The following is a 15,153-nucleotide window of genomic DNA, read 5'->3' as shown; positions in this document are numbered from 1 at the left end:
TCCTGAAAGACACATTGTCTGGATGGGAGCGTATGTTCTTCTAAAACCTCTATATACTGTTCATCTTTATTTGTGCATTTCCAGATGTGTAAGCTTCCCACATCATAAGCAATAAAAGCAACCATGTTGAGAGTAAGCTGGATAGTCTCTCTCCTCTCAAGTTACATTTATGGCATTTAGCTGACGCTCTTATCTAGAGCGACTTACAACTTGATCATTTTATACAGGTAGGCGAAGGTGGTGTTAGGAGTCTTGCCCAAGGACTCTTACTGGTATAATGTAGGGTGCTTACCCAGGCGGGGGATTGAACCCTAGTCTACAGCATAGAAGGCAGAGGTGTTACCCACTACACTACACCAACCACGAGTTGAGTTTGAAGGACACAGCGTCTGTGGTTTTCAAAAAGGATTTCATATTTCGATTCATCTGATCACAGAACAGTTTTCCATTTTCCAACAGTTGTTCATTTTAAATGAGCTTTGGCCCAGAGAAGATGGCAGCGTTTCTGGATCGTGTTAACATACGCCATATTCTTCTATTTTGCTAATAAGTTACCTTTCATGTTTTCATACTTGAAAATCAGCTATTCTCAACTTAAGGTCACACTACTGACCCAGAAATGAGCACAATGCAAATCAACCCTGTTCTTGCCTATGTTCATCTACTTTTATAGATATCAGTATGTCATACAAAGTCTGAAACAAAATAAGCAAGTCTTTTTTAAGATTTCCAAATAATGTAACATGGTTTGAGGCAAGTGAGTGATGATTTAGCCATGCAGTTATCCTGTAACTGCTACCATTACTTGTTAGCTAGATTAGACTCTTAGCCCTGGGACAAACCAAAGAAGCAAACCTCAGGCACCAAACATGCGTTGGCTGATCGACTACATTTGTGCCAAGGGGGAAAACAGTGTAAATCAGATGTTTTTGCCAAGTTCTCCCTTTAATATCAATGAACCTCATAAGAGTAAAGTAGCTAAGAAGACCGATGACAGATTCATAAGCCTCTAACTTGAAAAATGTACTTCAGGAGTCCCCAGGTTTTAGCTGAAGTGTTCCATCAGTCTTGGAACCGCGCTGAGAATATTATCCAGTCCTGCAGCAGGCGTATTATAACACACTGGCATCTGTTGCCTGCAACCCCACCGGCAACTAATCTGCCCGACTGCGCTTGCTGCAGAGTCATTATTAGTAATTGCAAGACAATCAGGCTTTATGGGCTGCAAAGCACCATGACTTACAGAGGAAATGGAGACAGCAAGCGCCTGTTATTTAATTCTCGAGAGATTGGCTCAACATTAAGACTCGCCTCCGGCGCCCGTCTCCCCATGCACGCGCGCCCGGGCTCAGATGGGGCTGATGGCCTAATAAAGATGAAATGGCAATAACCCGGCTGAGAGGATCGAGGCTGCGGGAGGAGCTTGAAAACTCATCGAGTGGCTCAGGGCAGCTGGATCCGCGTCATTGTTCTATTAGGATGAAGGAGTGCCTTCAATATTGTGAGCAAGAGGTCAATATGGGTCAAGGAACGTTGCATCTGCACTCACTGGCCACTTTAGAAAGCCCAAGCCTGAAGTTCTCTATTTTTAACGGCTAATGCACAATTTGTGTTAGCTGCTATAAAGCTGCCATATATGTCGAAACTTCTGTGACACTGCTTGGTTGCTAGCACACCTATGGAATTCTGGTAGAATGTTAGTGCTAAGCTAACAGCATTTTTAAACCTTTTTTAGTTGTTCTACATATGTAAAAAAGCTAAGACAAGGGTTCTATATAAGCATGGGTTCTATATAGAACCATGTCATGCTTAAATGGCTCTTTGCCTGGTGAAAAGGGTCTTCAGGTTGTCATCTCGTCAGACTTTTATCATGCAAAGGGTTCAATGAGTGTTCATGGTTCTATATAGAACCATTTTGAAAATAGTGCTATATAGCACCAGAACTGCTCTGCTATGGTTGTGATGTCAAGCATCCTTTTTAGTGCTATATAGAAGCTTATACAACACATTCTCCAACAATAACACCAAAAAGGGTTCTGCTATTTTTGTGAGATCACGCCTGTAACAGTAGAACCCTTTTCAAAAAGGTTCTGCATAAAACCATCTATACTGCATTCTCCCATCAGTCTGAAGAACCCTCTCAGGCTGCAAAGTACCCTTTAATCATGCAAAGGGTTCTTTGAGTGTTCACTAATACAGGCTTCGACAAAACGAATCAGAGCAAGTCCCAGAGAAATAAACAGCATGGTGTACCTTGCTTTTTGCTATCTTCAGAAAAATGCAGTGTGGACCCACCTGAAACCATCACAGTAACAAAAACAACCGTTTAATTCTAAGGTATTAAGTGAAGTTGGAAAATGGTCAAATGTAAAATGAGTCACTGTGGCGTGCGCCTGCCCCCCGGGCCCTAACCAGCATGATCCTGAGAGGTGACCAGCTAAACAAGTACCAGACCACCATAAACCAGTATAAACCTACTTAGACCAACACGGAATTCATGCTGTGTTTGCTTCTAACATCTCGCTGCTGTCGCAAGAAAACCTCATATATCACTTTTTTCAGTTTTTGTCATGATTTGAAAATTGACTTACATTAAAAGTAAAGCATGTTTATACTTTCTTATATTAAGTCATCATTTCAGAGACTCAAGGTTTTGTTTGACAGCAGCGATGTTATGTTTTATATATACACTCCTATCAGGTATAACATAACATTATGATCACCTACTTGTTTCTACATTCACTGTCCATTTTATCAGCTCCACTTACTGTATAGCTGCACTTTGTAGATCTACAGTTACAGACTGTAGTCCATCTGTTTCTCTGATACTCTGTTACCCTGTTCTTCAGTGGTCAGGACCCCCATGGACCCTCACAGAGCAGGTACTATTTGGGTGGTGGATCATTGTCAGCACTGCAATAACATTGATGTGGTGGTGGTGTGTTAGTGTGTGTTGCGATGGTCTGAGTGGATCAGACACCTCAGTGTCACTGCTGGACTGAGAATATTCCAACCAAAAATATCCAGCCAACAGCGTCCTGTGACCACTGATGAAGGACTAGAGGATGACCAACACAAACTGTGCAGCAGATGAGCCGTCATCTCTGACTTTACATCTACAAGGTGGACTGACAAGGTAGGAGAGTCTAATAGAGTGGACAGTGAGTGGACACAGTGTTTAAAAACTCCAGCAGCACTGCTGTGTCTGATCCACTCAGACCAGCACGACACACACTAACACACCACCACCACGTCAGTGTCACTGCAGTGCTGAGAATGATCCACCACCCAAATAGTACCTGCTCTGTGAGGGTCCATCGGGGTCCTGACACCTGAAGAACAGGGTAAACGGGGGTTACAAAGTACCGGAGAAACAGATGGACTACAGTCTGTAACTGTAGAACTACAAAGTGCACCTGTATAGTAAGTGCAGCTGATAAAATGGGCAATAGAAACAGGGAGGTGGTCATGATGTTATGTGTGAGTGGTGTATATTTGTTCTATCTAATAACAAAATACATTGTCCAGTTTACAACCAGATTAGAATACACATCATATCAGCGACTTCTGCAGTTTTTTAATGGCACTCCCCCCAACTCAAAACGTTGAGGCTTATAGAAGAATCAAGTTTTGTACTAGTTCTTTTAGTTACATTGCTGTGGCATTCATGCAAAAATATTTCCCAGTGGACTAACAGGCAGCATAAGGCAAGTATCATAATTGCATTATGCTGCTCCAAATGCTTAAAGGTATTGGGAACAGGCCACATTTGGAAGTGGTGCAGCACTTCATGCTATTAACAGAGAGTCAAACATAGCTACAGCTCATAAAACCTAGAATAATATCCCTAGTCATCTAATAAACACCCTTTCAGCTTGTTGCTGTCTGTTGCTCTTATTGAGCTTGATTGCCTTGCGAGAGCTTCTCCCACTCCAGGCTCCGATTCCAAACCGCTTCTGGCAGCAAAAAGGGTGGGGGGCCGAAATTGCTTCCTGAAGTGTGATCTCCTTTAATGCCTGGTGTCGGCCGTGCAGCCGTCTGTGAAGCTGGCGAGCTTTAATGTTGATTTTTCCTGCACGGCAGTGAGGAGAGAGGGAAGTTTAAGAGCCGGTGATTACGCTGTTCCAATGGGCTTCGAGATGCTAAAGTTGTTTTATGTAGCAGCAGCCTAATTGTATGCCTCTCGCTCAGTTGCATGTAACTCTACCCGTATGAATCAGCCCTTAGAAAGCAACACAGAGGCTGGAGTACAGAGTGGAGGCTGCTTAAGAGTGGGAAGAGATGAGATTTGAGTAGTAGAGGTAGCACTATAACTGTTTTAATACTATATTAGGGATGACAGTAGAAGTTTATGAGCCAATATAATACACCTTCTTTACGACATACACTATATATAGTACCCCTACATATTTATAACCTGTACATTCTTGTTTATAACCTGTATAACCCCCTTCATGTCTATACCCCCTCATATTTCTAACCTGTATATACTATACTTACTGTACATTTGTAACATACATGTTTATATTTCTGCTAAGCACTTCTGGATGGATGCAAACTGCATTTCGTTGCTTTGTACTTGCGATATACACAATGACAATAAAGTTGAATTCTATTCGATTCTATTCTATTCTATTCTATATATCTAGAAGCATGTGAACACCCATACATCACACCCATATGAGCTTGTTGAACATCCCATTCCAAAATCATGGCCATTAATGTGGAGTTGAGCCACAAAACTCCTCAAACCTTGTCTTTATGGAGCTTGCTTTCTGCACAGGGGCTGTCATGCTGGAACAGGAAAGGGTCTTCCCCAAGCTGTTGTTACAAAGTTGGAATCATATAATTGTCTAAAATGTCTTTGTATGCTGGAGCACTAACATCAACCTTCACTGAAACTAAGGGGCCCAAACCCTAAAAAACAGTCCCAGCTCCTTATCCCTCCTCCACCAAACTTTGGCACCATGGTTGGCACTATGCTTTCTGGGAAGTAATGTTCTTCTAGTGCCTGCCACACCCAGATTTGTCCATCAGACTGCATAAAAGTGTGATTCATCACTCCAGAGTACACATTTCCACTGCTGCAGAGTCCAGCAGTGACATGCTTTACACCACTCCAGCCGACACTTGGCATAGTGCATTTGGATCTAAGGCTTGTGTTCAGCTGCTCGGCCATGGAAGCTCATTTCATGAAGCTCCTGATGTGCAGTTGTTTTGCTGATGTTACTTGCAGAGACAAATTGTAATCATGTAGTGAGTGAACAGAGGGTAGACGCTGTGCCACAGCACTCAATGGCCCTGCTCTTTATAGTGTCAACTCTTTTCAGTGGAAACTTTTAGCATTTACTTTTCTATGTGTCTGCAAAATTCTCACATCAACTTTTGATGGTGTCAGCTGTTTTCATTAAATGCAATAGTAGCAGCTAACTTGAGGCCTCAACAAGCTAGCACAATGCTAATGGGTTTGGTAGCATCTTCCGTTACTTGTTAGCCACATTAGCCTCATAGCTTCGGTGAAAACCTAAAGAGGCAATTTCAGACGCCAAACATCTTTGGCTGCTGGACTAATTTTCTTGATAAGGGGGAAAGTGCTGTACTGTTGCTAACTAGCTAATAGTGAAACCACTTGGGTTAAGCCTTGCTGACTAGTCTGAGTCCTGCGTAAATCCCACCGGTCCATGTGCTCTGTAAATCTTGCCGTGGTGGCACAGTCAGAGGGACTGGCAGGGGTCCTGTTTTACGACCACTGTCACAGCCAAGGTCACATCTCTCCATCACCCTCACCGCTAATAGGTTGTGCCAGACGTCCGAGGCAGGCCCATTTCAGCAGGCGGTCAGTGACACTGCAAGAGGCTCGAGCCCATTTGTCTTGCCATACAGTATATATAACAGCCTGGCAGGCAGAGCAGAGCGAATGGCCTCCGGAGAAGGGTTTTAGAGAAAACACATCAAAGACCTGACAAAGACGCTAGATTTACCAACCATGCTTGACCCCGGCCCTCAGGTCCGTTTCCCTTCATACAGCAGTAATAGATGCCCGTACGTAGGCAGTATTACTCATGTCTTTCTCTATGACCTGGTCCTTAAAGAATATTGTGTTTGTTCTCCTACATGATGGACAGGGGCCGATTTAAACTCGCTCGCTAAACAGACGGAGCTGAAGGCAAATGGGAAATGTAGACTGTCCCAATTAGTCTCTCCATTCTCCTCAAATAGCCCCACTGCACTCATTACCCTCATTAATATGCAGCAGGATCTTAACTTGCCGTGACCTTTTCTTGTTCCAGCCGGCCAGAGCAAACTTAATTATGATGGGGAATCATTATATTCAGTAACAGTGACATTAAATGATCACCCAGACTAAACGCAAACTGCAACTCTTTCTTTTTATGTATTTTTTCACTCTTGAAAATTTTTTTTTAGTAAAGGCGGTGGCTTTGTATAGAACCTTGAACACTCAAAGAACCATTTGAATGCATAAATAGTTCTTTCCATGGTTCTCCTATATGATGAAAACTCGAATATGGTGCTCAATTTATATATTTGTACCATTCTCCTGGTGCTTGGTTATATACGGCTTGGATGCAGCTGCTCAGCCATGGAAACCCATTCCGTGGAGCTCTCTACGCTGTTCTTGAGCTCATCTGAAGGCCACATGAAGTTTGGAGGTCTGTAGTGATTGACTCTGCAGAAAGTTGGTGACCTCTGCGCACTATGCCCCTCAGCATCTGCTGACCCCGCTCTGTCATTTTACGTGGTCTACCACTTCGTGGCTGAGTTGCTGTCATTCCCAATCACTTCCACTTTGTTATAATCCCACTGACAGTGGACTGTGGACTATATAGTAGTGAGGAAATTTCACGACTGGACTTGTTGCACAGGTGGCGTCCGATCACGGTACCACGCTGGAATTCTGAGCTCCTGAGAGCGACCCATTCTTTCACTAATGTCTGTAGAAGCAGTCTGCAGGCCTAGGGGCTCGGCTTTATACACCTGTGGCCATGGAAGTGACTGGAACACCTGAATTCAATGATTTGGATGGCTGAGTGAAAACTTTTGGCAATATAGTGTATATATCATCCTGTTTTGTTTCGCAATATGTTAAACAAATTGAAATTCTGAAAAAATAAAAAAGGCCATATTAATGTTTGTTTCTGGTACAGGATGTGTTAAATGGGAATTCCACAGATTGAATGGTTAAGATGAAAACAAAGTCACTGGTTTAATGTGTGATGCTCTGCTCTGTATAAACTCACAGAGTCAGAATTATTCACAGTGGCGATGCTGGGAACCAGACGTGTGAAGAGTTATTACACAAAACGGTTACACGTGTGTTTCCTGATGACTGAGGTATTGTTTTATGGTATGTTTAAGAGAAGATTTTGTATTTATTTATTTATTTTTAATTCATGGGAGAGAGGTACATGCAGGGCATTGTCAGGCAAACCTTTCTTCAAAGAAAAAGTCAGAAGACATGCATGGGTTCATTTTTTTTTTCTTTTGGATAGAAAATAAAATGGCTATATTTGTGTTCTAGGCATTGTGACCCCTGGTTCCTATCAGCACCACTGTAAATAAATCTGAGTTGGTAAGTTTGTCTGTGATGAACCATTTCACATCGAACCACTCTGAATGACTTCGTTTACATCGAAAACGCTGAATTATTCAGAAAATCAAAAAAAAAAAAAAAATCAGTGAAATTTCTGTTTAACTAATTTACACTTAAGACAATCAACGAAGCGTTTAATTTGACCAGGGGTCTTTATACAGCCATGCACAAGAGACAGAGGTTGCATCTTCTGTTTCACACATTGCATTCTAGTGACAATTTGTATAAAGATGCTACAACTGCTTTCTACATATAAACTGAAATATTTGCTTCTCTCTCTCTCTCTCTCTCTCTCTCTCTGTCTCTCTCTCTCACTCTCTCTCTCTGTCTCTCTCTCTCTTCCTCTCCTCTCTATCCTCAGCCTTTGTTTTGAGCTGTGCCTACCCTCAGAGCCCGGCTAATGGTGAAGTATCAGTCAGCAGCCTCCATGCAGGAGGAGAGGCTTATTTCTTCTGCCTGACTGGCTACCAGCTCCAGGGTCCCTCATCCCTCACCTGCCGCAACGCCACCATGCCTTACTGGAGCGGCAAAGAGCCCAAGTGCCTGGGTAAGGAGGAACCATCTCACTACCATACATTCTTAAAGGGCCTTAAACTACACGACTTGTGGGTTTTGTGTCTGCAGTAAATATGTTTTCGCTTGTATAAAATCTCATTAGATTAGATGCAAATAAACACAAATACAGAATTTCTTATTTTGAACAAATTAGTTGTCTTAGTAGTTCTCTTGTGGTCTAGATGTCTCCATACATCTACATTGAAGTAACGAAGTTAAATGTGAATTCCACCTTTTTTTAAAGCAAAATTTAATTGTTGAGATGTAAACAAAGTCAGAGCGGTTTGATGTGAAATAGTTTGTTGTAGAGAAACTTTCAGACTCAGATTTCTTCACAGTGGTGCTGATAGGAACCAGGGGTCATAACATCTACAACACAAATATAGCCATTTCCTTTACTATCCAGAACCACCAGTAACCTACACATGCCTTTTTAATAGGTGTAACACTGATAATGGCAAAATAGTGGTAATTCTAAGTTTTCTTCAGGGACTATTTTGCCTTATAACTACCGGCATATATCCCATAAATAGATTTAAAACAAAACCCTTTACAGAAAAATATGTCTGTGAACTATTGCAAAACAATGTATCTGACATTAGACAGTATATAAATAACTATATAGTGTAATAACTAATAACTGTGTGGCAGAGCTTTTAGAGGTGGACATCTGGTTCCTATCACCACCACTGTGAACAATTCTGACTGTGTAAGGTTCTCGATAATGTAGCATTTCACACCATGTGATCTCCCAGAAGAGTCTGGGAGATCGAGTCCGGATCCATGCTAGGACTCAGCGGATGCGTGACACTAGGGGACAGGGAGAGGTCGGGAAGGTTCTGAAGAAATTAATTATGACCATTACTGGTACATAAACATCCTTAGTGGACCTCAGGGAAACAAATAAAAACGGAACATCCTTCAAAACTTCCTGAATTCCTGAATCTTCTTAGGTATTTGGTTTTATGACAAACTTTAAAAAGGTTCCTCACAAATGGTCCTTTAAATTTACATATATTCCCCCTCATGTACTTCCTCTGTGTCTGTTTTTAGCTTCCCTTTAAAAACGCCTGTATGGAGGCTCAAACAGGCTCGTCCTTCAAACAATAAATCATGAGTGATTATCTTTCGTCTGGGTAGATGACCCGTCATAAATCTCTGTTCTTTGGACCATCTGTTAAGGTGTTAATTGATATGTCGGTGTCAGTGTATGTGATGAAGATTAAATTGACTGTAGTAGCCTTAACTTTGCTTGTCATCAGTGACATTTAACAAACATTCAAGAGCAGCTGTCTCTAAATGTGTTTGCATAGAAGACACTGAAATGCTCATCATGCCTTCTTAAAGCCTCTTTATCCTAACTGTCCTGCAGGCAGTTTGTAGATCACGGTGTTGTGAATTGATATTCAAATCAATATCAATTATATTCAACATAACTTTTCCACACACCACACGCCCCGCAGAATAACACAATAAACTCAGACACATATCTTAAACCAATTAACAACGGCTTTAACAAGAACTGTAGTTCCCTTTTCTGGATGGCACATGCCTCCCATGATCCTCCTGGCGTGGCCGTCAGCATGACCACACCTCACAAGCTTCTAGAAGCCAGCACCAGTGAGTAGCAGGTCACAATGTTAATGCCCATGTGTTTGGAATGGGATGTCCAACAAACTCCTATAGGTCTGATGATCGGGTGTCCACATACTTTTGGCCACATAGCGCATACACTTGCTCAGTGTACCTCAGTAGCTCTCGAAAAGGAACAAATTATTTCACGGTCAATCCACTAAACACTGGTTGTTCACAAAGTTGTTTTTTTGCCATGGTGTCCTTTTGGCATTGAGCATTATGATACCACACTTGGTACTGGTAGCAAATGCATGTCTTTTCCAACATAGTCGCAAACACTCTGGCCCTTATATGCAGCACAAACATGGTCTTCATGTCTCTTTCTAACTTTTGCTCACACATGAACAGACACAAACACTGCAGCTCCATCTCTTTATCTCACTCGACCTTTCTCACTCAGATTGCCCCTGTTTTCCTAGGGAATACTACGTTTGGCTGCTGTTATTTTCCGTTATCTCCCTCTTACAGTTCATTGCTTGCTAACCTTTCCCCTCATTTATCTGTCCTTTACTCGCACGCCCATCTCTCTCTCTCTCATGTGTGTTCTGTTGGCAGCTGTTTGCGGAGGGATGGTGAAAAACGTCACACTGGGCCGCATCGTCTCGCCCGGGTTTCCTGGCAACTACAGCAACAACCTGACCTGCCATTGGGTGCTGGAGGCCCCTGAGGGCCACAGGCTGCACATCCACTTTGAAAAAGTGGCCCTGGCTGAGGACGACGACAGGTAATAGCAGGTTGAAATATATATGGGATAACTCATCATGCTGAATATCCCAGGTGTATTACGGGAAGTCTTATTTTTACATAGAGAGCCAGTTGCCTTGTTGGTGAAGATGTTAGAGGGGAGAATCAAGCCTATTAAATTCTTACACCTTTAGGCCTGAAATTGCCCTGCAATGGTCTGGCGACCTCTCCAGGGTGTATCCTGCCTTCTGCCCGATGACAGCTGGGATGGGCTCCAGCAGCCCCCGTGACTCAGAAGGAAAAGCAGCTTAGAAGTGTGTGTGTGTGTGTGTGTGTGTGTGTGTGTGTGTAGGCCAGAAATTGTCTAATGTAAGGACATAAACGCAATTCAGAAACACAATTCATAACTTAACATAAGCACAAGCTACATTCTGAGAATTATAGGGGTGCTGTAACAACAGCCAAGCCTGACCAAGCTTTACCTCAACATAAGTTTATTTCATCATCTTAAACAGCTTAATCCAGATAGGGTTGTGGGAAAGCAGAGAATCACCAAGCCACATCCAGGCCATCTTGGAGATATTATCCCTCCAGCAGGTCCTAGGACAATTTCGGGGCCTTGTCCCAGTAGGCCGTGCATGGTAAACCTCAGCTGGGAGGCGGCCAGATGCCTAAACCACCTCAACTGGCTCCTCCCAATGTGGAGGAGTATCAGCTCTACTTTGAGCTCCTCCCAAGCTCCTCAGGCTATCAAGTAGAGAGCCCACCACCCTGGGCTAAGCTCCCTCTTTTCATGGACTGGCAACCTAATGGCTCAGCTCCCTCTTTACAATCAATGCCTCACATGCATGCAGTTGGGACCTGTAACAAAGCTGGACTTTCAATTTGGCAAAATGTCAAAACTCAGCCAAAAACACTGCTAAGATAATATGAATGTCTGTTGTTTTATGTTAGCACTAAGCTAACAGACATCATTACACCCCTGTTTGTATACCAGAGGAATTTCCAGAAGAGAAACCATAGAGAAAGCCTTAAAGAAGGTTAATGTCATCCTTTACCCCCTTGTTGAGGAGATATACACATGCACGTTAGTTATACCGACAGAATTATGAAGTTATGATGCAAGATCAGTTTATTTCTTTGCATGTTATTCTGTAACAGGACTGAGTTTAGATGACTTTTGGCATCTGGAAAAACTACAAAACTGTGAGACAGGGATAAAACTGATGAAGCCCACATCTGTACACTCTCATGTCAGACTTTTGTTGTTTTCCTAATAGCCGTGAGGCTGTCTTGCATCATTTTATTTCTTTTATCTTTTTCAAAGAGTAAAAGCCAGTCCGAGATTTACTCTTGTTTGGTCCCTTGCTTGGTCTCTCTCTTCTTCTCTTCCTCGCTTTCTCTGACAACCTCTTCTTCGGCCTCATTGCATTGTCTGCCATGATGTCCATGCCGGGAATACCAAGCTTCTTATAACTAGCTGAGGACACAGTTGTTTGTGCTGTAAAGCATTACACAGTTCTCATAAAAGATTTCGTACCCACTCCTCCAAAGTTACATAGCGCTATAGCAGCTGTTCTGGGCACAGAGTGCCACTGACAGAATTGCCATTCTCCCTGTTGTAAGGCAGTGTGCCATCAAAATGATTTAGAAATTTTTATTTTAAGGCAAAATCTTTACATAATCTGAGTGTTAACGTTGTATTGCATGAATTATTACTTAAATGTGATAATGTTTTTTTTTTTTTTTGCTATTTAAAATTGCTTAAATAATGGAACTATATTATTATATATACTTCGTATATTAAATATATGAAATGTATTTTTTTAAGTGGGGTATTTGGTAAATTGTCGCCATATGGCAACAATGTGTAATCGTACCACAGCACCATAAAATTAAAAAAGCAACATAAAATCTACATTTTTCTCTATAAACGTCCTGTTATTGAAAACAAGACCAAATAAATTCATCGTATGATCCAATATTAACGAATATTGGAAATAAATACGATTTCAGGTGGCATTTGGGATGTATGGTAATATCAACATTATAATAAGAATTTCTGGTCATGTGATGTCATAAAGTATTTGTCCTTTCAAAGTAAAAGCCTTTTCCCCACAAATAAATAGGAAAACACAGATCTTGCTGATTACACAGATTTATCACTGCTTTTTTAATTGTTGCCATATGGCAACACCATGCAATAGATGGCTAAGAGAACTTTTGTCTAAACTAAGAAGATTGAGTTGAATTGGTGAATTTAGTTGAGTTAACTTAAGAAAAAGTTGAGCTGAGCTGGCGTCGCAATTTTGACTGTATAAAGATTTCATGATATACATCTTTACAGTGTAGAAAAGCATGTAAGATACCACAATAGAGCAGCCTAGCTAACTAGCTAACCATTTTTCTGACCACAAAGCACTTGAATACTTGAACACAAAGACTGTACAGCCACCACTTCAGTTAATTACATGACAGATTCCAGTCAGTTAGATCACCGCTCTGGATGCTGCCCAGTTGTAGGAGGCATTCTGCTGGCGCGTGCCCCTGCCAAGGGTTCAGCCCCGAACCTCAAGCACGTACACATGGAACAAAGTGTCACAAAGCCTCCTGTGCTCCATCTGTGGAATCCTCTCCCACTCCGTGTCACTCCGCATAATTAAGAGCATCCCCACATGCAAATTAATGGAGCGGCTACAGAGGCAGACGAAGAGATATGGGAAGTGGAGATTTAATTACATTTTTGTACTGTAACTGCCGTGTCTAAAGTCTGCGCTAACAAATGGCTCTTTAATGAAGCCGCTCCACTACAGAGCCATCCTCCACTGATGAAACAAAAACCAGTGAAAGCTTAACTTAAAAGCCTCTGTGTTTTTTTTTATCTTTCCTTTAGTTGCCTCAAACAATTCCGAAGCCACTCTAATGCTGTTCTGGTTTTCTTTTTTTGTGCAGGCTGCTGATCAAGAACGGGAACAACATCGACTCGCCCCCCATATACGACTCCTATGAAGTGGAGTATCTTCCCAACGAAGGTGTGGTGAGCACAGGCAGGCACTTGTTTGTGGAGTTCACCACTGATGAGACGGGGACCTGCACTGGCGCCGCCATTAGATATGAAGGTTGGTTGGTTAGTGTAGTGGTTAACACCTCTGCCTTCTATGCTGTAGACTGGGGTTCAATCCCCTGCCTGGATAAATACCCTACACTATACCAATAAGAGTCCTTGGGCAAGACTCCTAACACTACCTTCACCTTCCTGTGTGAAAAATTTTAAGTTGCTCTGGATAAGAGTGTCAGCCAAATGCCATCAATGTAAAATGAAGGTACCGAGCTTAGGTTATAATAACGGCCTTGGACAGGACTTGAGGTGGTCTTGAGTCATGGCCTATAGCAGCTTTGTTTCAGGCCTTATCGTTGTCTCTTAGTGCACCCGCCAATAAATGCAGCCTGGAGCTTCTTTTATACAGTGATAGGAAACACAGTAGCATACAGAAAGCTCCAGTTCCACATGCTGATCCATTTTACCATGTCCAGTACTTTTTAAATGTATTGCTGGTGAAACAAGGATTAACTTCTCTATTCCAGGGTTTTGTTGGCAGATTTTAATGTTTGATGTTTGTGCAGGGATAGCGAATATCCATATGTGGAAAAACCAAAAGTAAGTGCAGATGTTTCTGTGCTGGAGAAGGTTAGCTATCCAATCAGACGCTTCAGTAATGTTGGAGCCAGATGTAAAATATCTTCAAGCCTTCAAGTGTTTTTCTCGAACAGACAGACAATGAAGTGAATGCTGCATATAATCACATAATAATAGGTCACTTTTTACACCATGAACACTGTAAAAACTGGAGCCATTCCTCCATTTAGGTCAGTGGTGTCAAACTCAACCACTGAAAGGGCCAATTCAACAAACCTGTGTGTTATTTTAGTTTTACTTAACATTCTGCCATGACCCCAACTGGCCATTGTTTTTTTTTTTAATCGTAACAAGACATAAAGGGCCAGACGCTCACAGTAAAAACCAAAAGATGAGGCTTTAATATCAAAGGGTTTGACAGGAATTGTGGTCACTAAACAGACGTGGGTCAAAAAAGGCAACTATAACCAGAGGGCAACGACAAAAACGGAAAAGCCAGAAATCCAGAAAAACAGTCCAAACACAGAAAAGGTGATCACAAAAACACAGGAGAGACGCTCAGTAGCTCTACAGGAGAAGCAACACCTCGCAGGCTGGCTAAAGCCTGGGCTTTACACTAAACTAAACAAGTCATGTGACAAAGAACACAGGGGAACAGAGTTAGTATTCAGGAGACTGCGAGCACTGATTGGAGCGTGAGGGAAGATCAGGGATCATGTGAGTCAGGTGATCTCTCAGAGGATTCTGGGAGATGGAGTTTTCCTCAGAGCGAAAGGGACGCATGACAAAAATGTGCCAAGACTGCAATGGCAAAAAAAGGGGCACTGACCACTTGAACAATCCAAAAATAATTGAAATAAAAACAAATCGTTTTATGTAAAACAGTGAACTAAATTAGCTACAGATCACTGTTAAACCTCTTTAAATTGCCCCAACGTACAGTAGGGTTTTTAAACCTGCCCATTTGTTTGACACACCTGGCATCTTTTTGTTTCTGTTTTGCTTTTGTGGTGGTGTCCCATAGATCATT

At 42.1% G+C, this 15,153-nt stretch overlaps 1 protein-coding gene across 5 annotated transcripts in view; it reads left to right on the top strand.

Annotated features, from left to right (window-relative positions):
- Window positions 1-15,153, top strand: part of sez6a (seizure related 6 homolog a) — a 250,928-nt gene that overhangs the window by 193,510 nt on the left and 42,265 nt on the right. For all 5 annotated transcript variants that reach the window (XR_005131808.1, XM_037547391.1, XM_037547390.1 and 2 more), the window contains exons 5-7: window positions 7,974-8,159; window positions 10,358-10,526; window positions 13,439-13,605. Coding sequence is in view for 4 of the 5 variants with exons in the window: in XM_037547391.1 (XP_037403288.1) it covers window positions 7,974-8,159; window positions 10,358-10,526; window positions 13,439-13,605 (522 nt within the window). In the remaining variant the exon portion in view is untranslated. The remainder of the gene's footprint in view (window positions 1-7,973; window positions 8,160-10,357; window positions 10,527-13,438; window positions 13,606-15,153) is intronic.

This window comes from Pygocentrus nattereri, chromosome 18, assembly GCF_015220715.1.
Source record: "Pygocentrus nattereri isolate fPygNat1 chromosome 18, fPygNat1.pri, whole genome shotgun sequence".
NCBI lineage: Eukaryota > Metazoa > Chordata > Actinopteri > Characiformes > Serrasalmidae > Pygocentrus > Pygocentrus nattereri.
The sequence above is the reverse complement of the archived record's forward strand: the minus strand, read 5'-3'. Positions and strand labels throughout refer to the sequence as shown.